Source organism: Elgaria multicarinata, chromosome 9 (genome assembly GCF_023053635.1).
Source record: "Elgaria multicarinata webbii isolate HBS135686 ecotype San Diego chromosome 9, rElgMul1.1.pri, whole genome shotgun sequence".
Taxonomy (NCBI): domain Eukaryota; kingdom Metazoa; phylum Chordata; class Lepidosauria; order Squamata; family Anguidae; genus Elgaria; species Elgaria multicarinata.
The window spans coordinates 53782841-53808868 of NC_086179.1; the positions used below are offsets into that span (position 1 = coordinate 53782841).

Below are 26028 nucleotides of genomic sequence, written 5' to 3' on the forward strand. Positions count from 1 at the left end.
CCCAATGTCATCTAGCGAGCTTCATGGCCGAATGGGGGCTAGAACCTCTATCTCCCGAGCCCCAGCCATCAGTGTAACCACTATGCCACCGTGGCTTGCTGTAAATCTACTCCCTTCCTCTGATTACCCTCAGCTACTGAGCATCATGCCAGCTCATATCTGCAATCACAGCAATACACCTGCATAGCACTGTCCTGGGTGTGTGGGTGTGTTGGGGGGTGGGGCTGGCTTATTTACAGGCTTCTAACAGAAAATCAGCATGTACCTTCCACTGATTAACAAGTGGCCTCTGGCAATAAAAAGCACTTTCACATTGTGACTGCCAAACCTTATCTGATTCCTTAAACACACACACACACACACACACACACACACACACACACACACACAGAGAGAGAGAGAGAGAGAGAGAGAGAGAGAGAGAGAGAGAGAGAGAGAGAGAGAGAGAGAAGCATTTTAAAACTCCAATAGTTTCCCTTCTCTCTGGCCTTCCTTCGTCTCACATCAGTCCGCTGGTCTCTGTCCACCACTCTGCCGCTAAGATCATCTTCTTGGCCCGCCGCTCTGACCATGTCACTCCACTTCTGAAATCTCTTCATTGGCTCCCAATTCACTCCAGAATCCAATACAAACTTCTCCTGTTGACCTTCAAAGCTTTTCATGGTCTAGCTCCTGCCTATCTCTCCTCTCTCATCTCACACTATTGCCCCGCTCGTGCTCTCCGCTCCTCTGATGCCATGCTTCTCGCCTGCCCAAGGACCTCCACTTCCCTTACTCGGCTTCGTCCTTTTTCTTCTGCTGCCCCTTACGCCTGGAATGCTCTTCCAGAACACTTGAGAACTACAAACTCAATCACAGCTTTTAAAACTCAGCTAAAAACTTTTCTGTTCCCTATAGCTTTTAAATATTGAGTTTGTTCTGACTCTATACTGTTTAGCTTCACCCTACCCAGTGCCTGTTTACACTTCCCTGTGCCTGTTTGCATTCTCTTTCCCTCCTTATTGTTTACTACAACTTTATTAGATTGTAAGCCTATGTGGCAGGATCTTGCTATTTACTGTGTAATCTGTACAGCACCATGTACATTGATGGTGCTATATAAATAAATAAATAAATAATAATAATAATAATAATAATAATAATAATAATAATAATAGTCAGAGGTTTGGAAAGAAAGTGATAAAGTGATCTATCAAGAATCATGTTTCTCAACAATACAGAAGTTAGGAACTGTACATTTTACTACATTCTGCAATCATGATTTTAAGGCTGGTCTTTTCAAACGGGTGAAAAACAGTGTGCAGTCTTATTTACTAGAAGACTTGGCTAGTGAGAGAGAACTTTTTGCAATTTCCACATTCAGTCACTGTTTTGTAAAGATTGAATCCCACAGCAGGAATAGCGCTTATAATAAAATGTTGCTAAGCAAACACGGAATCTCCCCTGCTCAGGTTTTATCAGTCTGTGAGTTAATGTATGGCCTTGACAGAGTTAAGAAATAAGGGAACAGCTGCTCCCCAAGATATCTTCCCTGTCCTCCCTTGCCTCTTAGATATCACCTCTGCCTCCCCACTTTGCCTCCTTTCCCCTATTCTCTGTGTCTGTCTGCGTGGGTGTTCTTTCCCCTGAAGTTGGTAATCAATTGGAACTTACAGCAGGTGTGCAATGAGTACACCTTAATGGCAATAGGGAATGAAGAGTCATGAAGAGACAGACATGCATAATCTGTGAGCCAGCCTGTTTAGCTCAGAGCACCAGAGGCCAAGTACTATAGCTTGACAACTTGCCTGAATTTGCAGTTCCAGACAGGCATCACAAAGTTTATGAAAACTCTGGCAGTCTGCCAGACACAGCTGGTAGACTGCATTCAGGTGAGCTAGTCAAAGACAGTGTAGGCCTGTACTAAGCACACATGTACAATATAAAGATTTCAACAAGGCGTTACAAAGATGGCACAATATGCATCTAAAACTAAGCACTACATCGTGGAAGTTTCTACATCATGCCTACATGCTTTCATTAATGTGCTATCAATGTTTTGGATCCCAACATAACCTTCTGCAAATGGAAAAGCGTTCCTTCTATCCCTTCAAAGCTTTTGTTCTAGTGGAGATCCTACCGGCAGAAGGGAAGTGGGGTTTTTTTCAGTTTCACCTCTCTCTCTGCAGCCCACTGAAAATATGCTCCATGAGTGATTATCATAGACAAGCAAAAGAATATGTGAAAGTGAAATGTAAGCAGAAAACGTAATAAAAGGTGCAATCCTATGCATGTTTAGATAGAAAAAAGTCCTACAACTCTTAGTATTCGCTTGCCAGCCTTTTTTCTAAGCATAAAGATTGCTCCCTAAATTAATCATCTACACATCTCCCACAAAACTGTTTTTTAAATCACCACATGGCTCCAGGGTGTTGGAGGAATCATAGAATAGTCGAGTTGGAAGGGGCCTATAAGGCCATGGAGTCCAATCACCTGCTCAATGCAAGAATCCACCTTAAAGCATACCTGGTAGGTGGTTGTCCAGCTGCCTCTTGAAGGCCTCTAGTGTGGGAGAGCCCACAACCTCCCTAGATAACTGGTTCCATTGTCGTACTGCTCTAACAGTCAGGAAGTTTTTTCCTTATGTCCAGCTGGAAAAGCATTTGGAACAGCCAGGGGCTTCAGGAGGAAGGGGGAAATCAGCAAACCTAGTCTCCTCCTCTTCCACCAGCAGGGACAAAGTATGGATCCATGCGCGGCTGTGGAATGAGCTCCCTAAGGAGGTTCGCTTGGCACCTACATTATATGCTTTTAGACGCCAGGTGAAGACCTTTTTATTCTCCCAATATTTTAACAATCTATAAATTTTAAATTACATGGTTTTAAATTTGTAATTTTGCATTGCTGCTGTTTTGTTTTTATCTGGTTGAGCTTTTATATTGTATTTTTTATTATGGTTTTATACTGTTGTTTTATATTTTGAATGGTTTTAATTTTTGTGAACCACCCAGAGAGCTCCGGCTATTGGGCGGTATAGAAATGTAATAAATAAATAAATAAATACCAGTATTTGATTAAAGGACTTCTCTAGAACTTCCTAGCCATTTGGGACTTATTTTTTGTGCTGATACAATAGAGAATAACATGAAACAACACTGGTATGTCCTTCTTTATTTGAAAGTTACATACACAATGTGCTATCTATAAATTAAAAAGTATGAAAGTATCATATGAGATATCCAAGTCCGTACTACCCACTTCAGGTGTCCAGTCTAAACCTTACAAGGATTTCCAGATATGCTTGTGGAGTTGCTGCCATTTGCTAAATTTGTCTGCTTCCCTACTCTGAATTTTTAAAAGGAATCAACCTATGCAATTCCCACAAATATCTTTTAAAAAATGTATCCATCCAAGAATACTTTGGAACAGGGAAAGCTCAGGAATACTAATCACAGATACTAATTGGGGACCAGAACAGGTACAACAAAATGTATACTTCTATTACAAGGGTGCTATCCCTGCAGCTAGGAATAATTTCTGACTTTCTCCCTGATATTTCTTGAAAGTCTACAGCAACCTGCAAGTCCAGTTTGACTGGAGACTAGGGTGGGGCAGAAAAGGTGTATACTTTGCAGGCAATATCGTTCTAAAGAACTATATTCTACAACCCAACATTATAGTTACTCTCAGGCAGGGAGTTTTAAATGAGATAGCTATCAAATGTTCTTCATCCACGCCCCTGCCACACATTCTGAAATATGTACAATACTTTTTCTAAACACATAGATCAGCCTTCAGCACCCCCATACTAACACAGTACTTCTCCCCTTAGCACATGCTTTGCTTGCAGAACGTTCCAGGTTCCCACCATCTTGTGGTAGAGCAGGAAAAACTCCTGCCTGAAATCCTGGGCAGCCGTTGCTACCAGTCAGTGTTGACAATACTGGGCTAGATAGATGAATGGTCTGACTCTGTAAAAGACAACTGCCTATGTTCCCTTTTCTTTTTGCCCTACCACTTCCGGAGGCATATTGCTTGAAGCAGGTGTTGAAGTAGTTTTCCAAATTTGATAGATTCCATCTAGGCATAACCTCCCCCTACCCTACTCCATACTTCCCTCTACAGTGAACTCTCTTTAACAGCATGCTTAAAAACTTTCACCACTGGTGTTCAGCATTTAAACTAGGAGAATTCACACACCAATGTGATGTAGTAGTATTGCAAAGAACTGAGTGTTCAGTAAGTGAATGCACATGTGAAGACATAAAAGAGCTCACAGTACAACCCCAGCATAAGGCAAGCCCAACTTCCTCCTGTCCTTGCATATAATATATAAGGTAATATATAGCTTATATATTAGAATCAAAAGCTGGCTTATCTGAGGCACGATCCTTTCTGTATGCATTAGATAGGCTGCCGGTTTTGTTTTTAAAGATCAATATACATCTATCTACTCTTGAAGACATCACAGGATGCCTACTAGTCAGCACTGTAGCCAACTTATGCTGCATACTTGGAGATTATTTTTCTCTCCGAGTTCAACTCTTGAAAATGTCACTATTACTAGATACCCAACCAAACTGCAGGAGATAGAAAATAGGGCCATACTATGAGCTCTGCTGAAAGGCTCCTCCCATCCCTAAACTGCTTCCAGATGATTATTATAAGAAGTACTATTTAACAATTAGTGCCTGAGTTTGCTTCTTTTGTCTTCTTGCCTTTTATCTTGTGCCTTCTGGATTGTAAGCCTGCAGCAGGAACTGTCTTGTTTTTCCTGATCACTCTGGGAGCCTTTTTAGCTGAACAGTAGGGTAAAAAACCACCAACCTTTAAATATATAAATCTGTCTTTATCCAGACTGTGGTATATTCCAATGTAAAGATTTGGGGTTTTTCCATGTGGAAAATGACATGTCAAACTCAAAATGCACACGCAGAACGGCTTAAAACACAAGTAGAAGGAGACTTTTACAGATTTTTGTATTATTAGGGCATAGGAAGAACTACTTTTCAATGTCTAACTAAGGCCTTAGCTAGACCTAAGGTTTATCCCGGGGTCGTCCCTGCCTGCTCCCGGGATATCCTGTGTGTCATTTACATAAACAGCGATGACCCCGGGACGATCCAGGGATAAACCTTAGGTCTAGCTAAGGCCTAAGTTAAGAATGTTCTTTACTATTGGTCTGTCCATTGATACAGGGTGCAAGAGAAAATAATATTTAAAGATGCGTGATAGGTTTTCTTTTCAATAATGATTCCAAAATAACGAAAAGGGATGTCTCTTGTCTTTATTAGTGATAGTTAAGGCACGAACAGAATTTATTAGGATAAATATGATTACAACTTGATGGTGTCACAAATGTCTGAATGTTCTCAAAGCAATTTGTCATCCAATCTTACTTTAATTTATATTTCTGAAGTTCTTTTTTCTAACGGCTAATCAATAAAAACACTGGCTGTCATTTTCAAGTCAAATTTAATTGAACAAGTTTATACAATTATACCAGGCCCCATCTGGATAAGAATGCACTACAGCTGGCTACTGCCCCATTTATCTCAAAGTAAGAACTCTGAGGCAAAGAAAATACCCCATTCAGACATTAAATTTTTCAATTTACTGATCCTCTTCCCTCCCCTTCATAACTTGCTCTCACTTTCATGTCTTCTCTGCTCTAGCGATGGCTAGAATGCGAAGGTCATCAGAGGAAACAACTTCTGCCAGCTCTTTTCCAGTTCCAACAAAATTCCTTCTTGTATTGCCTTAAGTTAGCATCTTTCATTTCCTCTTGCCATCTTCCCATAACGAACCAACAATCCAGGCTGGCTATTATGAAATAATAGTATCACCAACATGTTGCTTTAGCATGTGCACATTTTGTGCCTGTGTAACACTATCTATGCTATAGAAAGCTCTGTACATTGAATGCTGCACAGAAATCAAGTGCCTGTTATATGAAAGAGTGTATTTCAAGGCATTTCATGTTTTGCAATTTGCCTTTTCACTTCAGTACTACTATCAGTTGAAACCTGTAGTTAGATTTAACTACCGTTTGAAATGTAGACAACATTTGCATGGATAGTTGGCATATTGTCTTGGTAGTATCACTTAGCCTCCTACACTTTTTCTTAATGCCAAATTAAAAGTGTTAGCATCTGTGGTTTATGTAAAACCAGTAAATTTACAAATGTAAGATTACAGAAAATAGATCTATTTGCAAACAAACTAGATGAATCAAAGTACATTGAAGCATATTTTCCAGTGTCTGTAATCAAACTCACAATATAATCATACTACTTCAAAGTTTTTTCACCAGCACAAGATAAATTTCATATTGATTACAACTTTACCTCTATTCATCCCTGCTTCTATGTAAAGATGAACTGTCTGCAAGCTCAGCAATCCAGCTCTAGATTGCGCCTGTTACATGGTCATGCAAGAAATGTATTCCTGATGACTAAAGTGAAACTGCAGGCTATTGCCATCCTCAGGTTTAAAAACAAATGAACAACAACACCCATCACAAAAACACAGAAGTACTTGGAATGCAAGAATACTATTTGTTCAATATGCCAGAATAAAACCACAGCTATTAATTACAGACATTGGTGAAAACAAGTATCCTTATGTTCTAAACATTAGATTTTAAATTCAATAAATTCAATATTTAAACTTTAGACGTCAATAGTTAAGTATTATTAGATCTCATGGCAGTGCTAACAAAAGTAGCACACATGCTTTCAAAAGCCAAAATTTTATTCTGTTTTACTGTAAAAAAAAAAAGTTTGATTTTATAGTTATTCACCTGAGACCAAACTCAGTGTTCTCACTTCCCCAACACCATTCAACAGCACTGGTTGTGCATCTCACAAAAGAAATGTAACACAAAACTTCAGAATCCTACTAAAGAGGAATAATGTAGATGTGAAGTATTAAGATCCATTGCTTCATTTCATGAATGCAGTAGTGGTCTGTCACAGGTTAATATTTTAGCTTCCTATTTCCTACTCCCCTAATTGCTAGATCATGGGGAATGAATGGAAATCAAGTATCCAAACTTGTAAAAGTACTGATTCAAATAATTCAAGTGAGAATTGCATTCTATTACAGAAGAAGTGATGTCAAATCAATATTGTTTCTTTCAGTCCACTTTGCCTGCATGAACTGCAGCTGCTGTAGGAAGTGTAGTTTTAATAGCCTGTTCTCATGCTTCTATAACAGTTGCAGAAAAACTCATTCCAGCCCAGAGTTATAAAAGTCCCTTGTAGAGAATCCTTTAGGTCACAGCTTGTTTGAAATAAAACGTAGGGAAGTCACCTTGACGTCACCCTCTTGGCCAAAATCCCCACGCTGCTCCGGGCAACAACAAAGCAATGACTACAGAGGAGAAGAGATTCACTGCATTGTTATCTAGGATCGGTTTTCCAGATATGTGCTTTACATCTTCTGCCTGATGGCTGACAACCGTTCCAGTACGTGTATCGAAACCTGCAGGAAATAAATACAACAACAACATACGATTAGCCGGGGAGGATGTTCTCCTCCAATAATTAGGATGTGTGTCATCAAATGAATGTCTACAAATACCCACTATTGGCAATAAGACACATAACATTGCTTTCAATAAAAACACTGACATTTAAACACTCAAAACGGAGAATCTATTCTACATTATAAATCAATTTTCATCAGCAGCCAGTAATTATATTTTATATAGGAATTAAGGCTGCAATCCTATCAACCCTTACCTGGGAATAAGCCCCATTTAATTTAATGGCCCCAACAATTGACTCTATGGCCATTCTGCTTCTAGCAAGCAAAACGTTATTCCTTTTTTGCATTAAAGCATCATTTCTAGGGGCAGGAGGAACAACATCCTCCTGATCATGCAGTTTGGTTGCTTACATTTCCATTTGTTTGCCAAACCAGGGGGTGTACAAGAGCACAATTCCTCATTTTCTGAATCTTGTTGGTAGGACTGGAAAAGATATTCCCATTTCTTAGGCACTAGACATGGACCAACATTGTTTTCCAGCGCTACTGCTATGACCTACATTCAACTTGAAACCCCAATGGTGCCACAATATAAACTAACACAAAAAGCAGAATCCCAAGGTATTTCAGGTAATCTGAAATTTAAATATACTTTGTCACTGTGAAGCTTTGAAATAGCCCTATCTTATCATTACAGAACTCTATCCTTCCCCAATAATATAACACCAATTTTATATTAACCTTAAATTTAAAAAATATATAAACTTACCACTGTACTGCATGGTTGCTCCTAAATAAGAATCAACTATAGATCCTAGTAAACCAGCAAATCCACCAAACACAACAATGGGCCATTGTGGAGCAGATATATCCAGATCATTCACAAAGATCAACTGGGAAATGAAGTAAGCTACACCTACTAATGTGCCACCAAGCAGACTTGAGATTAGGCCCACTAAAGTAACACCACCATTGGTACCTAAAAGAAATGTTAAACATTAAACAGAATTGACATTCTAAATTATTCTGCATAACATGCATTCAGTGGAGGAGAAAGAAAATTAGCAGTACATTTATTACACACATTTGAGCGATGAAGAGAAATCTCGCTTTATTTTGAAAGAAGAAAAATGAATGAAGACTACATCCATCTTTGCTCTTTTTGCAACAGAGGACATCAGTGTTAGAAAGGAACAATAATAATTTGAGTCTTCTTTAAACGATGTTTAAATAATCGTGTCTTAAGAGTCCACAGCAAAGACATAGACCTAGTGTAGATATAACATTCCCAACCAAATAACCATGATGGAGATATGGAGGTGACCACAGGCTTGCAAGTTCCCTCTACACACATTTCTCTGTGCTTTTGTTTGTCAGTGTTAACCCCAATGTAGTATTATGCCTGCATTAATGCTCGTACTAATCATGGTCAGCAAGCTTGATTCAAACTCTGGTTAAAGCTAACCATGGTTAGCATTAGTGTCAGTGTAAGCATAATGGTACACCATGGTTACTGTTGAAAAAGGAATGAACAGAGAAATTTACATGGAAGAAGGGAGAAGAAAGAAGACAAAATCAGCACGCCACTCTTGATCTGTTACCATGGTTATGAAATCAGGAATGCTAAGTCTTCACCAGCCCATTAAAATAAATCGCAATGGCAGTATTTATTTTCACCATATGCAAAGTGTGGTTACCCTGAAAGATCTGATCATATTAAAGCAAGGGTGGGCAATTTGTTAGCACAGATCAAGATTGCCAGAATATAACTATCAGAATTCAGGGCAAGTCCATTAAAATACTGAACACAAGGAAAATGGTCTTAAAGATGAAATTGAGGGAGTGAACAGGGTTCTCTCTATACAACGCATGCCACTTTTTGATCGAACGATCGTATGCATATCTACTCAAAAGTAAGTCCCACTGAGTTCAATAGGGCTTACTCCCAGATAAATGTGTATAGGAACATAAGAAGCCATTTTTTATAAGAAGTCAGCCAAGTCTTGGTCCATCTAGTCCAAAAGAGTTGACATGGACTGGCAGCAGTTCTCTAGGATCTCAGGCAGGACCTAGGATCTAGCCCTACCAGGAGAGGCTGGGGACTGAACCTGGGACCTTCTGCATGCAAACCAGCTGCTCGACCACTGAGCTATGGCCTCTCTTCCTAATATAGGATTGCATCCTTAAGCATGTTTTGTTAGAAGAGCAGGAGAATTAGGTGACTATTGCAGAATCTATATTAATGTCAACATCAATTTATTGTCTAGGTGACTAGACCACTGGACAAAAAATTCAACAACTCAGTCAAAACTCTTCCCTCAGCTGTGATCACAACAAAATGGCTATTAGCATCTTCAAAAACTGCATTATTCAGGTGTCAGCCAAGATTAAGAAGTTGTGCTTTTCTATATATAAAATAATAAAATTCTAAATATTTCCCTATCCTAGAAGACAGATCTATTTGAGTATAATTTTGTGAACCGCCCAGAGAGCTTCGGCTATTGGGCGGTATAAAAATGTAATAAATAAATAAATAAATAAATAAAATAATATTTTCAAGAATATTCTAATAAAATGAATGGGTACATCTACAAATTTGCATAAAATCATACCACCAATGACCCAGAAATACCCACAACTCCTTCCATTATTTTTGGACAGTCTCCCCAGTTAAGTTGTGTTGTCACTGAAACAAATGCAGAGGAGTTTGATGACAATTCCCCTGCAACTAAGTTAGCACAAAGTTACAATTAAGTTAGCACAAAGCAGTCTTTTTAGGCTACATTTAGGGCTACATGAGCTACACTCAATGTAGAGCTTCCAGGTATCCCAGGCCACAGAAAGAAATTTAGTAGATTGTCTACTGCCCAATCATTAAACTAAAATTTTTTTTCTGGCAAAAGTAGAAATTGCCTTACCTACTGGAACCTTTCTCCAGGTTGTTATCAACCGAGGTTCATGACTCATCACAGTGCCAATCTCTGAAGCCCATGTGTCCCCAGCACAGCAGGCCAAAGCACCCAGTAGTGACAGGCACATCCAGGATGCTGTATACTGTTTGGAGAAGTCTATTGGAATTTCACCCGGTCCATTTTCAATCATGTATAACAGAGCCAATTCTGCAGGTACACCACCATTGCAGAAAACTTGCACCCAATTTCTTTGCCCACCTATGTACAAATGGAGAAGTCACAAGTTCTTAAGAGAAATCTGACACATAGTACTACCTCTAAAAACATGCAGTAAGAGAATTAGTGATTCATTGGAAAGAAGAAGGTAGCAAAAAAAACCCATTGGTTTAGATCCAGAGATCCATCCAGGGCGGGCACAAGCTGACTTTCCCACCTTCTCTACCAGCCAGCCCCCACAGGCCCCTAATGCCTGATATTTCACCCTCCCCCTCAGCCCCCACCCCACTCAGCAGGGTATGAGGGCTGGCAAACAGAGGAGGGGACTGGAAAGTCAGCTTTTACCTGCCCCATAGTGGTATTGGATCACTGGATCTAATCCATAGAGTGACTTCATTCTGTGGACATCCATACTCCTTTAATGAAAGTCAAAATTCAACTGTCAATTCTCTCTCTCTCTCTCTCTCTCTCTCTCTCTCTCTATATATATATATATATTTAAGTCTTACCTTCTTTGTATTCGGAATCTATTCGCTTCTTTACTTCGCCTTTCCACTTGGTTAATTTGGAGGAAGTAATGAAAAACATGAGCATGGCAGTGAGAAAGCTGTAATTTGCAACAGTGAGGATAAATCCAACTATTAAACCTGAGAGGGGGGAAATGACAAGTTATTTTGTCCCATAATTTATTGCAAGGCAATTAAATCACACATTAGTTCTTGACCCTGAAAAAAGGGTTTAAAATCAGCCAAGACTAAGCAGACAAGGCACTGATATTATAATTCTTTCTAAGAATGTGCAGGGTTAAATCACTCAAAGAGGGTGGGGGAGAAATCCAGAGACATATCCTCTTTGGTTTTCATTACATAGCCAATAATGATAGAAAAAACTAATACTCAGCTATAAAACTGGTGGGATAGGAATATGTGCTATAAAATCAGGCTAAATATCTTCACATACAAGTGTAAACTGCAAGAAAATGAAGGCTAGCCATGCTTTCTTTCAAGATATTACATCCCATTCTTCCTTCTCCCTGTTTTTTGTCTTTCTCACCCACAACACACTCAGAATACTGTGACTACTGAACATGCTCAGTCCTCATTTGTTGGTTTGTTTTTTGCTCCTTTGGTTTCTTTTCCTAACAACTCCTTTCTTCTATTTCTGCAAACCTTGTGATTCAACCAAGCATGGGCATCTTCCATTTTGTTGCTACAGAGCCATCATAACTTAGCAAATTAGCTCACTATTAAAGAAGCAGCTGTTGCAAATTCTTGCTTTCCTCTTCTCTCTCCATTCCTTTTGTATCAGGAAAATACAAAACTATGTGAGTCTGTGGGCAGGGACTATCTTATCTTTTAATCTCTGTACAGCACTTGGAAAATGTAAGCATAAAAGATACTGCTAATACTACTATTTCATTATCTTTGGGCATCAGCAAGAGACTTTCCAAATATAGCAATTTATATAATGACTTCACAGACTTTTTGGATTGGACTAGATTGTTAGTTCTGTTCCATGTCCTCTCTTCTGACTTCTCATTTCTATTCTTATCTCTCTTTCTCCCACTTATGCCTCTTTGCCATAGAACATAGTGAGCGAATGACTGGAAGCATCTCCCTATCTCAGTACCCATGGAATGCATCCAGACTGGCATTCATTATTTCACTTCAGTTTTGATCTGCACAAGATTTCATGCATCTCTCATCCATAAATGTATTTTCTCTTCAATACAACAGATTTTTAATTTGTCCCCCCCTTGTAATAAATGCTGAATTTGTGCAAAATTGCCCATAAATACCTCCACTAAATTAGATGCCATTTATACTCATACACAGACTAATGGCAAACTTAAAAGGGTTGGAAATCTTGAAATGGGATCATGAAATAGCCAGGATTAGCTTCTGCTAAAAAGAATTAGATGAAATTAAAGTTTTCAGGTAAATAAGTGCAGAGGACTAGTGGTGCAATTAGGGAGTCCTTCCACAAAAGGATGAGAGGCAGAATAATGGCCAACAAAAAGAGAGAGCACTTTGCAAGAGGAAAAAGCACAGAAGTGGATATATTCTAGGATGCTGTATGGACCGCACATTCTTCCTCGCCCAAATTACCAGTAGTAGATTGCCTAAAATAGCTCCCAAGCTTCCCTTCTCTTTTCCATTAAGTCCCAATCCTTCCCAAAACCCTTTAGATGGTCTTCCACTGCCACCAAACTTTCACCTACCTCATCTTTCTCAATCGCTGAACGTAAAGCTCTTCTATCTTCAGCTAATACAGTCTGTAGATCTTCTTGCTAAGGACCACATCTCATCAACATTATGTACCATAACTAGCTCACTGTTTGCTAATTTTTAATTTTAGTCAAGACAATTTTACCATTTACACTAGTTAGATTCCAGCGCCTTCAAATTAGTTGGACAATCTGCATGTCATTTATGGGTGGATCATCCCTACAGCAGGAATAACTTCAGAATGTAGTAGAGACATTGCATTGCTTACAAAGTAGCTTAAACACACAAGATAGATAGCATAAGAACATTAAAACCCAAAGTAATACATAGTAATGCTTAATCTACCACTGAAGGATTGGGGAAAAGGTCAATATATCTCTAAAAATATATGCAGAACCACAATTAAGACACAAAAGCATACCTCCTATTGCTCCACCATGATCAAGGCTCTTTTTCTTAAATCCTCGTGAAGCAATTATTAGTGGAATTAAGATTGAAAAAAGCCAACGCCACGGAGAAATGGGTCGCAAAGTCCCTAAAAAGGATGTTAAAAACAGCATTTAGTAGTGTGTCTAAAAGTGTCTGAAAAGCAAGATTGCATTATATATTTCACAAACTTAAATTGTTTAAAAATGCTCAGCTGCCTAAGTGTCGCAACTCCCAGGGCGTTTTTTGTGGTTATTCCACATTTTAAAATACGTACTCTTTGACATTGTCTTCCTTTATTTCTTTATGTACACAACTGAATTGATTTTGCCTTTGGTTCAATCTCTGCACTTAAAAGATATGTCTTAGAACCCAAACCAGCATAAACAGCTGCTCCACTTGTGCATGGGGGCTTTTACGTACCTCTCCCCAAAAGCTCCTTCGCAATGACCGGAGGCGCTCTGGAGAGGCACCCTATAACTAATAAATTGGAAATATGTTTTGCCCGTTCACCGTGCATGAGCAGAAAAGCTTTCAACTTCTACACATCGTGGATGGGTGGATCGTATTAATAGTCTTGATTATATGTTGGCAATAGAAATTGACAAGAGGGACCTACAACAAAATGTTGCAGCATAGAGAACTCCTGTTCAAATTCTGTTCAGCCATTCCATTTTTCAGGATACTCCATTCAATTCCCCCTCCCCTCAGCTTTCTGTCCCTCCCACCACCCCAAAAGACACCTAGCTTTCTGTGGCTACCAAGCATGCTTAGTCTTGGCTGGGCTGTTTGGATTTTTCCTTCTAACCTTAAGGGGGGGATTTTTATACTTCTGCAACCCTCAGTTTTAATCCAGGCCCGCAAGAGCTCTCTCTTTTATGTAGATGGTGCCGTTTGAATACATAATGATTTATTTATTTATTACATTTATATCCCACCTTTTCTTCCAAGAAGCCAAAGATGACATACATGATTCTCCTCTCCATTTTATTCTCACAAGAACTCTGTGAGGTAGGTTAGGGTGGCCCAAAATCACCAAGTGAGCTTTATGGCTGAGTGGGGACCTGAACCCAGGTCTTTCCAGTCCCAGTCCAACATTCTAACCACTACACCACGCTGATTGGCACTCAGAATGGATTCTCCCCAGTCCAATACTCTAAAAGGTGTGCAGGGGGGATTTTTCAGGGGAGGTGCAGTAAGCTGTCCCTTCTTCACAATCCCATTTCCTGACCATTTCCCTCCTCAACCAGGGAAGTGGGTAAAAGCAAGCAGGGGATGTTTTTTCAAAGAAAAGTAGTGGGCCAGGGAAGAGTCAAGCACCACCACACACACCCCTGCTTTGCATGTCAGCAATGAGGGAGACTGAGAAGGCCTGATCCCCACTATTCAGGATACAGATTGTTTTCATGCCCAGAATGCATTCTGGCACATGGAAACTACATTCCACTAAGCCATGGAAATAGCATCCTGACCCTAATAGAATCCCAGAATGAACATAAATAATGGCATTTTCCCATCACTTGGATGACTCCCCAACCAGTCCAGGTATCAAGGACAGTTGTTCAAGCCACATCCCATTCCAAAGCACCCAGAATTTCTCTTGGTACATGGAAACTATGTTTACCATGATGCCAACAGGTCCAGGCAGTAGACTCCCAGATCTCAAAGCAGCCTGCAGTCTAACTGGTAAGGCCTGGGTGTTCCATCCTGTCCTGTTCCCATCACCCTTGCTGCCTCCATGGAGTCATCCAGTGTGGAGAGCCTATTTTGCCATTGTTCAAGCAAAAGCCTGCTCAGAAATCTCTAGAGTCTTGTTCACACTGACAGAATCATCACTATGCCCAAAGTCCCTGAGATTCATAAGCACGTACAGATCCTTAAATGGATCTATTTTGGATTGCTGAAAACTTCGGTAAGTGCAGGTAGTCCAAAATGGTTCTGGCAGGCCCCCGATTCCCAAATCCAGTAATCCTGAAGTCCAGTACCTTCCTTACTGGCTACACTTGTGCCTACAGTGAATGTGCAGAGGTCTTTTATAGAAAAGGTTGTAAGCCAATGGCTGTGATACATTGAATATAGTGCAGGTGAGGAAAGGTCTCTATAAGTAGAAATGTATGCACATCCACAGAAACTAGCAGGTGTAATATTCTGCAGTCCAAAGCACTGACAGATCCTGAAATATAGCGCCATGTTCTGCAACACACAAACTCTGCTGGATTATAACCACCACCTTTAGGGTTTTCTGGATTGGATCCAGAATTTTTTCTGAGCTGCATCCAGAAGTTTAGCCATTCTTCAAAAATATCCATTCCAATCAATGGGATAAGTCTTTATGAGTAACTTGCCCCATTTATTTCTGAATTAGTTTGGATGATCCCAGGGGGAAAAGAAGCCATTTTGGCTTCTCCCCCTGCCAGGGCCCGCTATTTACATAATTACCCACACTGCAGCACAGATTAGCACGTCATTCTAACCTGGCATGATGCAGTGGAGGTGGCTTCTTAACCACCCTACAACTCATGATGTCGGTTGTAGGATGAGGTACAAAGCCCCCCTCCACACTGCATTTGAATGACACACTAACCCGCACTGCAGCAGGGGTAATTATATAAACAGTTGTGCCTGCAGCAGGCACCAGGGTGGGTGGAAAAGCCACAATGGCGTCTCCCCCCCCCCCCTGCAATAGCCTGAACACACCCTCTAGGGGTGATTTTTCTGTACTATTTAAATTTAACTGTAGTCTTTTATCAAATATTCTAAAAATACCAGCTACTGAATATTATGAAGCATTTGTTGACAAATTACCACATTTTTTACAACATTGGTTTACCTATACCCTTAATAGAAGTATGTTACTTACAGTATTTTAGTTAAACATATTAACACTAAAGATACTAATTAGTGATACTGATAGCACAAATCTGAGTGGTTATTACAATATTAATTTATTTACAGAAATATCTGTAAGCCAACACTCTATGTGCTGTTTTTGTTGTTGTTTTCAAAGATTCTCATTAGAACCATGTTCATATATTAAGAGTAGCTATTAAGACTAGTAGAAGTCTTGCATTTGTGCAGTAAACCATAGAATTTCATGAATCCACCATTAAAATTTACCATAATATGTGCTTGCAGTCATGGACACAATCCAAAAAGATAAAGAAATGCAAATTAGCACACTCAAGATGATAATATTTGTTATCATTTTGAAAAAATCTTTGTTGAAGTCGTCCCAGGAATAAAATAGCATGGAAAATCCGAGGGTGATCACCTGTGTGTAGAAGCAAGAACATGCTTTGAATTAAGCATTTAAAATAACTAATTCAGTATGTATCAAACACTGTAAAAATAAGGTAGTTCATAAACATACAATATAGGAAGAGTGAAGGTTTAGAAAATAATGCCAGGAGAAACAGTTTGATAATGCAAGCTGTCCCTTGGGCATTCGTGGGAATCTCCTTACCTTCATGAAAGTAAAGAATCAATCCAAGTTAGGGCTGCAGAGGGAGGAGGCGGCAATTACTCCTATTTCTGGACATGTTGGAGACTCAGGGAAGTATAAAAGGGGGGAGGACACTGACAAGTGTCAGTTCAAGGCTTAATATCAGGAAGATGACAATGCTAAGTGGGAGTTATTGTTCCTCTGCCCCTCTACTATGGTGCTCCTTTCTGTTCACTTTTTTTTCTTTTTCATTTCTTCTGAGTTGTGCAAATTAGCCTATATGCAGTCTCACCTTGTCAATTTCCTTGTACTCCACTTTGGTGCTCCCTTTAACAGCTGAAACTTACATGGAAATTGATAGGGCAAGACTACACATACTGGACAGCCAAATCTGCACTCTTGCTAAAGGGTGGGGGGGATACAATCCCATTTGTTTACTTCCAAGACACCTTTTTTTAAAATGAGCTACTCTAAAATGGAGTAGCAATCAGACCAGGGAGGGGGCTGGGACGAGTAGACAAGATGGGTTGTGCCACAAAGGACAATAGGATATGTGCAGGGAGAGGACTGAGGGGAAAACAAACCACGCCAAGCCACCACTTGCCCGATTGTCTATCACGGGTAACATGTTAGCCCTGTTAACATGTAAAGGGGGGCAGGGGTCAAAAGAAGTGCATGGGGGAGGGTAGCTGAACCCTCCCTCATCTTATCTCTTTGTGCTCTGGCGCTACACTTTTCCCAGCCAGATTCACTGTCAGTAGTAGAACCAGGCTGGGAGAAAGGGGCCTGGGGTAATAGACAACAACCTACACAATCCCTTTCTGAATAGAAAAAAATCACACAAAAAGAGAAAGAAGAAACCACACAAGCCGTAATTTAATCACCCTCTAGTATATCTTTTGTTGGTAGATGTTTATTTTTCCAAATAATTACTGCTACGGAACAGAACGGATAAAGTAGATAGGAATATCTATGATTAAAGTAGATAGAAAATTTAAAGTAGATATTAGATTAGTGACAAATAGTATTGCTCCATTTGATTTGATTTTTTGTCTGCCTATATACTTCCTTATGCATGCATTCTACACATGTCCAAACAAAAACACAGAAATAAAAATACACAAGGGAATGGCAGACTGGGACAATGATTCAAGGAGAGATGCCAGACTACCATTTCAAGCAACAAGCTAAGAGGAAACATGTTCCTTATGATGCCCACATATATTAAAAGGAACACCATCAGAAAGTTGTAACAAGACTGGGACTCTTGTAACTGCAACGTTTAATAATCTGTTAAATCAATTAAAATAACCTTTTTTCTTAAAAAAAAAGGAGCTTCAATTTATAGGACAGCAGGTTGGGTGTGTATTTATAAATGTTTTGAAACAAGCACTTACAAAAACCATATATAGCAAGCAGCATCGTCAACAAGCATCCTTTCTTTTCTCTCTCACACTACAATGTATGTGTGCATCTAATAACATCAACCATATCCTTTTTGCTTCAGAACTATTGATTTTATTCATATACAAATTTAGGAAGCAATCCTATGTCCTCTAGACAGCATCTACGGGAACAGGGTGTTTTTGGCTTTCTGGCTCCGAGCTCATAGACAGCACTCCAGGCTAGGAGCCAGGAAACCACACACCCTGCCTCCTCCCCTCTTGCAACAGGCACAGAGAGAACAGAGCATGGAGAGGGCAAAAAGGAAGGTGGGGAGGAGAGGAGACCACAAAAAGCTGGTTTAGACACCTTCCTAAGCACCATGAGGTCCTCCCCTTCACTCCAAAGCCCCTGGCCAAAAGTTAGCCAAAATCAGCCATCTAGCCAAAAAAGCAGGGTGGACGAGGAAAGGATCCCCTCCATGCTGCAGCCGCCCTGCCTTGGAGAGTCATACATCTCCGAGTTCAGGGGGTTACAACTACCCAGGGTGCAACCCATAGCAATGCACCCTTAATCAATCAACTAATAGTGCAATCCTATGCATGTTTATACAGAAAAAAGTCCTATAATTCCCAGCATGGCTGGTTGGGACATGTTGGAAACCATAGGACTTTTTCTGTCTAAACATGAAAAACATTGTGCACTTAGGGTTCCTGAATCAGATAAAACGTTACTTATAACAATACCCAGAAGCATAATCCTAAACAGAATTACCATCCAAAATTATTGCGTAGTTTACTGGCTGCTTCCTGTACATTCTGGTATTATACACTCTTGGGACGGGGGGTGGGGTGGGGAGATTAATTGGCACGAACAGGAAAACAATGTAGAAATTAAACTATCAGTTAAGGCAAGACCACTCAGGCTAAGGTACACCACAGGGTGAAATCCCGCTGAAACCAGGTTAAGAGCCACAGCCTCCCCTCAAAGAACTCTGGGAATTGTGGTTTTGTGAGCCTGCTAAGACTGTTAGCCACTTCTTAGAACGTTTGTTTGCATGGTCCCCTTGTTTGTTTGAGAGCTATAAGCAGCTAAAGAGTTTTAAATCCACCCTATCTTGTGACACTTTAAGTCTAATAGACTTATTGCAGCATTAGCTGTCATGTACTAGAGTCCACTTCATTATTATTCTAATCATTTATATCCCCATCTTTGAGGCTACAAATCCTCCTAAAGCAGCTCTCAAGCACAACAAGAAAAATTAGAATAAAATCACTGTAAGACTTTATCAAAATACAACAATTTATGAAGGGGCTTCCCACAGGACAGTTGGGGGTTGATAACTGGGGCAGGGTGGGGGAGTGAAGGAAAGGGGGCAGTCCAGCAAGTGTAGCCGCTGAAATCTTCGTTCTCTGCACACTCATGCCACGGTAAAAAGATGACCCTAGACTCAGTTGCCCCTGTGGCAACATGCCAGCACCAGGCCATAGACAGTCTGAAAGTTGGGGGGGGGGGGGGCGCCAAAAAAAGTAGTCCATCTGGCTTGCTGACTTTTAAAAGACAAAATTATAAACTGCTTGTTTGTTAAAAAGGGGGGATTTAGGGGAGCACCCCTCCTCTAGCTACAGGCCTGGTCAGCATAGCTCACCTCTGGAGGTTGAAACCTGTTTGAATACCTGTAGGTAAGCGCAACTACACAGACGAGGAGGGGCAAAGCAGCTCGCTCCTTCTGACCCAGGCTTCCCAAACCTGGTGGTATGTTGGACTGCAACTCCCGGCATCCCCCAGCCAGCGTGGTTGACTGGGGGATGCCGGGAGTTGCAGCCCAACACATCAGGAGGGCACCAGGTTGGAGAAAGGCTGAGAGTCCTAAGGAAAGCGGGACGGACTCGCAATGAAAAGCTGGAAGGCCAGTGAGGGAGGGCGCTCAGGTGGAGGGTGGCGGCGGCTGTGCTGGGTCCCAGAGCTCGCCCGGCAGCCCCCAAGCGCTTCCTGCAAAGCTTCCTCCACAGCTCTGCCTGCTCCTTTACGCACCTCAGGGCCGCTCGGGCCTCGCCTGGCTTCAGCTGACCGCACTGTGGGGGCGGGAACCGCTCCATCTTCCTCGCCCTCGCGCTGCCAACCCCCGAGTCAGCCGCACGGCCGGGAAACCCCATCGCCGCCGTTTTGGAACCCGGAACGGCGTCGGGTGGCTTGAAATCCGAGACTATAGACTCAGATACTGAAGAGTCATACACCGTTTCAAGATTCCGGGTTGACATAGGCCACCGGCATTGGTGGTGCGGAAGTGCGAATTGCACATAAGACAGCAATGCAGTTTACATCAGCGTGTCCTCCTCAGAGCAAAATGCTCAGGGATTATTTAGTGTGATTTTTTTTAAAAAAAGTTCTATCTGGAAGTAATCCCCATTGACATCCATAAGACTTGCTTCTCAATGAATATATTTAGGGCTGCACTGTTAGACGCCTAAAGAGCAGTTTAAGCAGAATGGCTTTTGCTATAACGTTGGCAGGAAACCCAAACTTAAACCTCAGCCCCACCTTTAATTTGCAATATCATTAGTAGGGCGACACTGCTAGGCTGTCGCAAGCCATACGTAGCCACCTGCACTATGGGGAAAATAATGGCATCGGCAATTCCGTTCCGGACAAAAAGAGAAAAGCGTCCAATAGAACTGGACAGTCCCGACTACCACTATTTTTGTCACTCTATACTTTTCCTATCTCAGTGGCCTCTGGCTCGCTATTTGTCTCCCAGCGCGCATATGGGCCCCAGCTGGTGGGCGGATGTTGAGCCTCGATCTTCGGCTCTTCCCAATGAAATTTAAGGAGGGGAGGGGTTGCTGACTTCTCGAGCAGTTTCTGCGCCTGCTGGGAGCGCAGTTTTGCTCCCTGTTCTCCTCAGCCATAGCTAGACCTAAGGTTTATCCCTGGATCGTCCAGGGGTCAAACCTGTTCTTCTAGGTGACACATAGGGGATCCAGTGCTCAGGCAGGGGAGAACCCTGGATGATCCCAGGATAAACCTTAGGTCTAGCTGTGGCCCAAGTTGCAACTGTCAATTGGCCCCAGCCCGAACTCATGCCGCTCCTCTTTCACTCGCAGTATTTCCGAGATTCCACCGCTGGCCACGTGAACAGCAGAGTCTTGCTTAATGTTCCATCGATCCACCCATTCTCAGCGGCATCTTGAATTTGGCCTTTCTCCAAAACAAACAAGTAACAAACCCCGCCTCCTCCCCAAGTAGAAATCAAATCAGTTTCACGAGTTTAATTTTCTACGGTCCTGTCCTATAGTTGGTTAAGCATGATGGGAAACACACCCACCCACCCCAAGTAAGCGTGTTTGTACAGGATGGCATTTAACCCGATTTCCATCCCTTTCCTTTAAATAAAAAGTAGCCTTGTATGTCTGAATCTTCAGATTATACAGTGGTTAAACCTTTGTTACATCATGCATCCTTTCTTAAGGCTGCAATGCGATGCCCACTTACCTGGAAGAATGAGGCACTGAAAGCAACCAACTTTTTTGTTAGTAGATATGTATAGGATTGCACTGTAAAAACACACCCCCTAAAGTGGCTCTATACTCACTTGCCTGGGAATAAACCCTATTGAACACAATGGGGCTTACTTTTGAACAGACATGAATAGGATGGTGCTGCAAGTTTAGTTATTAAAATGATTTTGAGTTAACTAATTTGTGTGTTTATTACATTTATATCCTGCTCTTTTTCCTTCAAGTAATCCATAATCCTCACCCTTCCATTTTATCCTCATAAAAACAACCCTGTGGGGGCTGAGAGTCTGTGACTGGCCCAAAGTTACCCAGTGACCTTCCATGGCTAAGTGGGTTCTAGAACCCTGATCTCCCAACTCCTAGTCCAACACTCTAACCATTACACCACACTGGCTTAATTTCAAAATTAAATTTTTGAAAGAAACTACAATCATATCACCTTTCTACACAATTTATCCCCATTTGCTTCAGAGGGAATAGGTCACCAAGAAAGAGAGAGAAAAAATTTATTGACTCAACGTATGTTGGACCCTTTCATATGGGCCTTCATTAGGGAAACATACTTCTATCCTAAATCACATAACCCATGCCTATTTGTAACAATATAAACATAATTCCTAAATAGAATAATACTGATATTGTTAAACATAACTCCAACCCACTCAATATTTCTAATAGAAATATAAGGCTCCAATTTGCATAAATGTAAAATAGTATAATTTTCTCCTTACAAACCAAGAAATCAGTATACATCCATGCATATTCCCAAGGGATTATGTTTTTAAAAAACACCCTTACTGTGTGTGAAGAAGTTTTCTGATTAGATTGCATTCACTCTTTGGTCTCCTGTGCTACAATGAGTAGGAAAGATGAAGACAAGCTGATCAATTAGGACTTGTGGCTATATTAGCTTTGCTTCATCACCATGACTCATTGTAGCATAGGACTAGGAGGAGACATGGGTTATGTGAATAACAATAGATGTTAAGTTTTATAACAAAAGTTATTGGTACATTTTTTGTAGTTTTTCCTGACGAAAATTCCAAAACATTGGATCAATAATATTTTTTTGTTTTCTCATTGCTTTCTCTCTTGGTATAGTCCGTTCCTCCATTCATGCAGAACTTGGAGTGCGTCTGAATGATCACATGATTGTTGTGAAGCCATAGTGGAATGTGCATAGATGTAGTGACCTCCTATTTAAATGCATGGGCGCATTGGGTGTGGCAAGTTCTTGCTGATTAGGCCTAACGTATAATTACATATATGGATGCCACTGAAAACGGCCATTCTTTGGCAAGCAATTCTCACCCAGCCCATCATATTTAGAAAGCATAGACCAACCTTCCCCAACCTCCAGATGTGTTGGACTACAGCCTTCTTGTAGTGCTAAATTGTACCTAGAGATGATGTCTAAAATCAAGGAGAACAGAAGAACTCCATGTAATATTTTCTTCACAGGTGACATGAAAGGTAGGGTTGAGCTAGGAATACATCTAATGGCTCACTAGCACTGAGGGATACACCAACACAAGATTTGAGCTGGATCAGACCAAAGGTATATCTAGTCCAGCATTCTGTTCTGGAAAGCTTGCAAGTCTTAGGACATGAGTGCAACAATACCCTCCCACTGCTGCTATTGTTGTTCCTGCTAGTTTTATTTTTGTTTTTATTGTTTTAATTGCTTTTTTATTGCTTTTAATATTTTACTGCTTTTAATATTTTATTGTGAGCTGCCTTGTGAGGGCTTTGTCCTGAAAGGAGGCAAAAAAAATGTTTTAAATAAATAAACAAATAAAATTACTATTATACTGATGATGTTTAGAACGATACTACTGAATAGATTATTATAGATTGCTGTTTATTATTGCTGTTATTTACTTTGTAGTAAACTGCCATGACAGCAATTTTATTGTGGTAAACCCGTATGCAAATAAATAAATTGATTGGCTTAATATATGCAAAAAATAGATAATCTCACCTACCCTTTTATTTTATACTCAGCTTCAGCATAAGTAATAATATATGAAGGAAGGGATAGAAGCATCAGCAAGAAAACCAGCACTGTGAGTGTGATATCATCAAATACTATTTCTGGGAGTGTATACTTGGTATACTTCAGAGTGTGTACTTCAGAACCATGGAGATTAAACACTCTTAAATAAACTCCACATGACTGCAAGTCAAGCCAGTCTGGCAACTTTAGCAAGGATATGCTAAAATGGTGCATCAGTGTTAGCAAAGCAGCTAATAAAAAGTGTATGTTAAAAAGGAGTACAGGTCAGGACCTACAAATGAATCAGAAATTGACCAAGGGTGAGAAGTGGTAGAATCATCAAGATGGGCATTGGGTTCTAAGATGCACTTTTCAAAAGCATTTGTGTAATTTTCAAATAATCTGGTATCCTTGATCTACTACAGCGTATGCAGGTAAGATCACTTAAACTATTATTGAAGTGTAATATTGTAGAAAGTATGGTTATATTATTTTGTATGTTGTCTTTGCAGCTTATATTTTGCTGCTCTTTTTAAATAGCAGTTTGTTTGTTTATGGTAAATATAATATTTTTATGGTTAGTATGTTATAATATTGTTATGGGTCTGCTGTTTATATGTGTTGTTTATCTATTTGTAGGTTTTTCACTTTTTAATTGTTTTTAAACAATTTGTAAGCCACCTTGAAAGAGTGTGGTGGAAGGTGGGATTAATTAAAACCTTTTAAATAAAATAAATTTGGTTAAAAGCCTATTTGGGAAGGCCCTGTTGTCTCATATATTCTAAAGAGCACCTACTTTTTAAGATGTCAGCAATAATTGTATTATACTATCTCATGTGTAAACATATGTCCTGGAAGTTGCATTGATTCTGAAGGAACTCTCTTCGAAGAGTATGTGTATCACAATCTTGATAAGTCCTTATCACAATCTTGATAAGTCCTTACAAATCATATTAGACTAGATTAATGCAAAGATTGTGTGTGTTAGGTAAATACTTTCTATCACAAAATATTTTCAGACTATGTTGCCTTGACACTTTTCCATAAAATTGCCTTTTTCTATTTCAGTAGCAATGTTCTGAATAAATATATTTGGAACAACCTTGCAAAGAGTTATGAGAAGAGTAACCCATTCCAAGTAACAAAGGTGCAAGAATCTAAGGCTGCAACCCTATGTTCACCTACCAGGGAGTAAGTGCATTGAAGTCTTTGCAGGGCTCATACTTGGTCCCTAAAACTCCCTAAACTGAAACAAAGCCCCTAAAAGTCCTTTTTTTTTAATCCTAGGGCTATCCATACTGGCTATCAATTGTGTCTTATTGTAAGATAGGAAAGGAAAGCATATGTTCCCATTGGTAAGAAAGGAACACATACGTTCCTAATAGTTCTCAAGCTACTGAATATGGCTTATCCTATGGCTCTTTCTTTCTAATTATTGGCCCTGTGTGTGTAAGGGTTGCACATTTTCAGGCTAAAATAAAATCATTTTTTATATATTAGCAACTTGAAAGAGGAATGCTGACTTGAAATATCACCAGCTAATGCATCTCTATAAAACATGTACAGATCTGCAAAGAACCTGTTCTGCTTTAAAATACAGTGACCGAATAAAGGAAGCCAATTAAACTAAGGAGTATAATACACTGCTATACACCATACATTCATTTCATCATTTCTCATTAATTCTTGTCTGCAGTCCCAAAACACACAGCCAGATTCTTTGCGTGGTACTCAGAAACAAGTTCCACTGAATTCAGTGAATTCAATTCAATTTAAAACATGGTAACTGGCTTCAAAGAACAAGTAGGGGAAAATGAGTCCACCCTCTTTAAACTACTTTAGAAATATTAGCAGAAATGCTGGCTTGTTTTAACTGGTTATAAAATAACCTACTTATGCCAAGAAACATTAAAGAAATTTGGATTTTTAATTCCTACCTTCCATATGTTTCTTGATACTAGAATGTTGTAAATCTGTATGTTGTTTTTTTCTTCAAAGTAAAACCCACATATGTAAAGTCTCCACTTCTGAACAGACATCTTTGGATTTTATTACTTTTAATGCTTTTCCAAGGCTGGAAAGCTGGTGATTGCCAGCATATTGACTAACCAGCCTGCTTTGAATGGTTGAGTGGCTTTTCAGTAGCAATGTTTGTTTAAGCAGCGTAGTAAGAATTATAGCATGGAAGAAAAGGTTTGAGAACACAGCTATAAAGCTGATGATGGTTACCTCCAAATTAACCTCAGCAAGTATGGAAAATCTGGATTGCTCTGCAGGTATTCTTTGTTGAAAGGATTAATTGTGCTTTTGAACTGCTATAAAATAACTAACTTACTAATAGAATTGTTCAGCAATTCTCAAACTGTTTAATTCCTACAATATAGCATTAAAATCAATGAGGTTCTCCCACACACACATTTACCTTAATGAGATAATG

The 26028-nt window shown here is 40.0% G+C and overlaps 1 protein-coding gene across 2 annotated transcripts in view; it reads right to left on the minus strand.

Moving 5' to 3' along the window:
- Positions 1-5437: 5437 nt before the first annotated feature.
- The window catches only part of TMEM19 (transmembrane protein 19), a 29654-nt gene continuing 9063 nt past the window's right edge, over positions 5438-26028 (minus strand). The window contains exons 1-7 of one of the 2 annotated variants that reach the window (XM_063133869.1): positions 20112-20276; positions 16370-16523; positions 13248-13361; positions 11108-11245; positions 10389-10640; positions 8240-8449; positions 5438-7464 (exon numbers count right to left, since the gene is read on the minus strand). In XM_063133869.1, the coding sequence (XP_062989939.1) occupies positions 7301-7464; positions 8240-8449; positions 10389-10640; positions 11108-11245; positions 13248-13361; positions 16370-16502 (1011 nt within the window). In that variant the 5' untranslated portion in view covers positions 16503-16523; positions 20112-20276 and the 3' untranslated portion in view covers positions 5438-7300. Of the gene's footprint in view, positions 7465-8239; positions 8450-10388; positions 10641-11107; positions 11246-13247; positions 13362-16369; positions 16524-20111; positions 20277-26028 lie in introns of those variants that run through there. The other variant, XM_063133870.1, reaches the window with a different exon arrangement.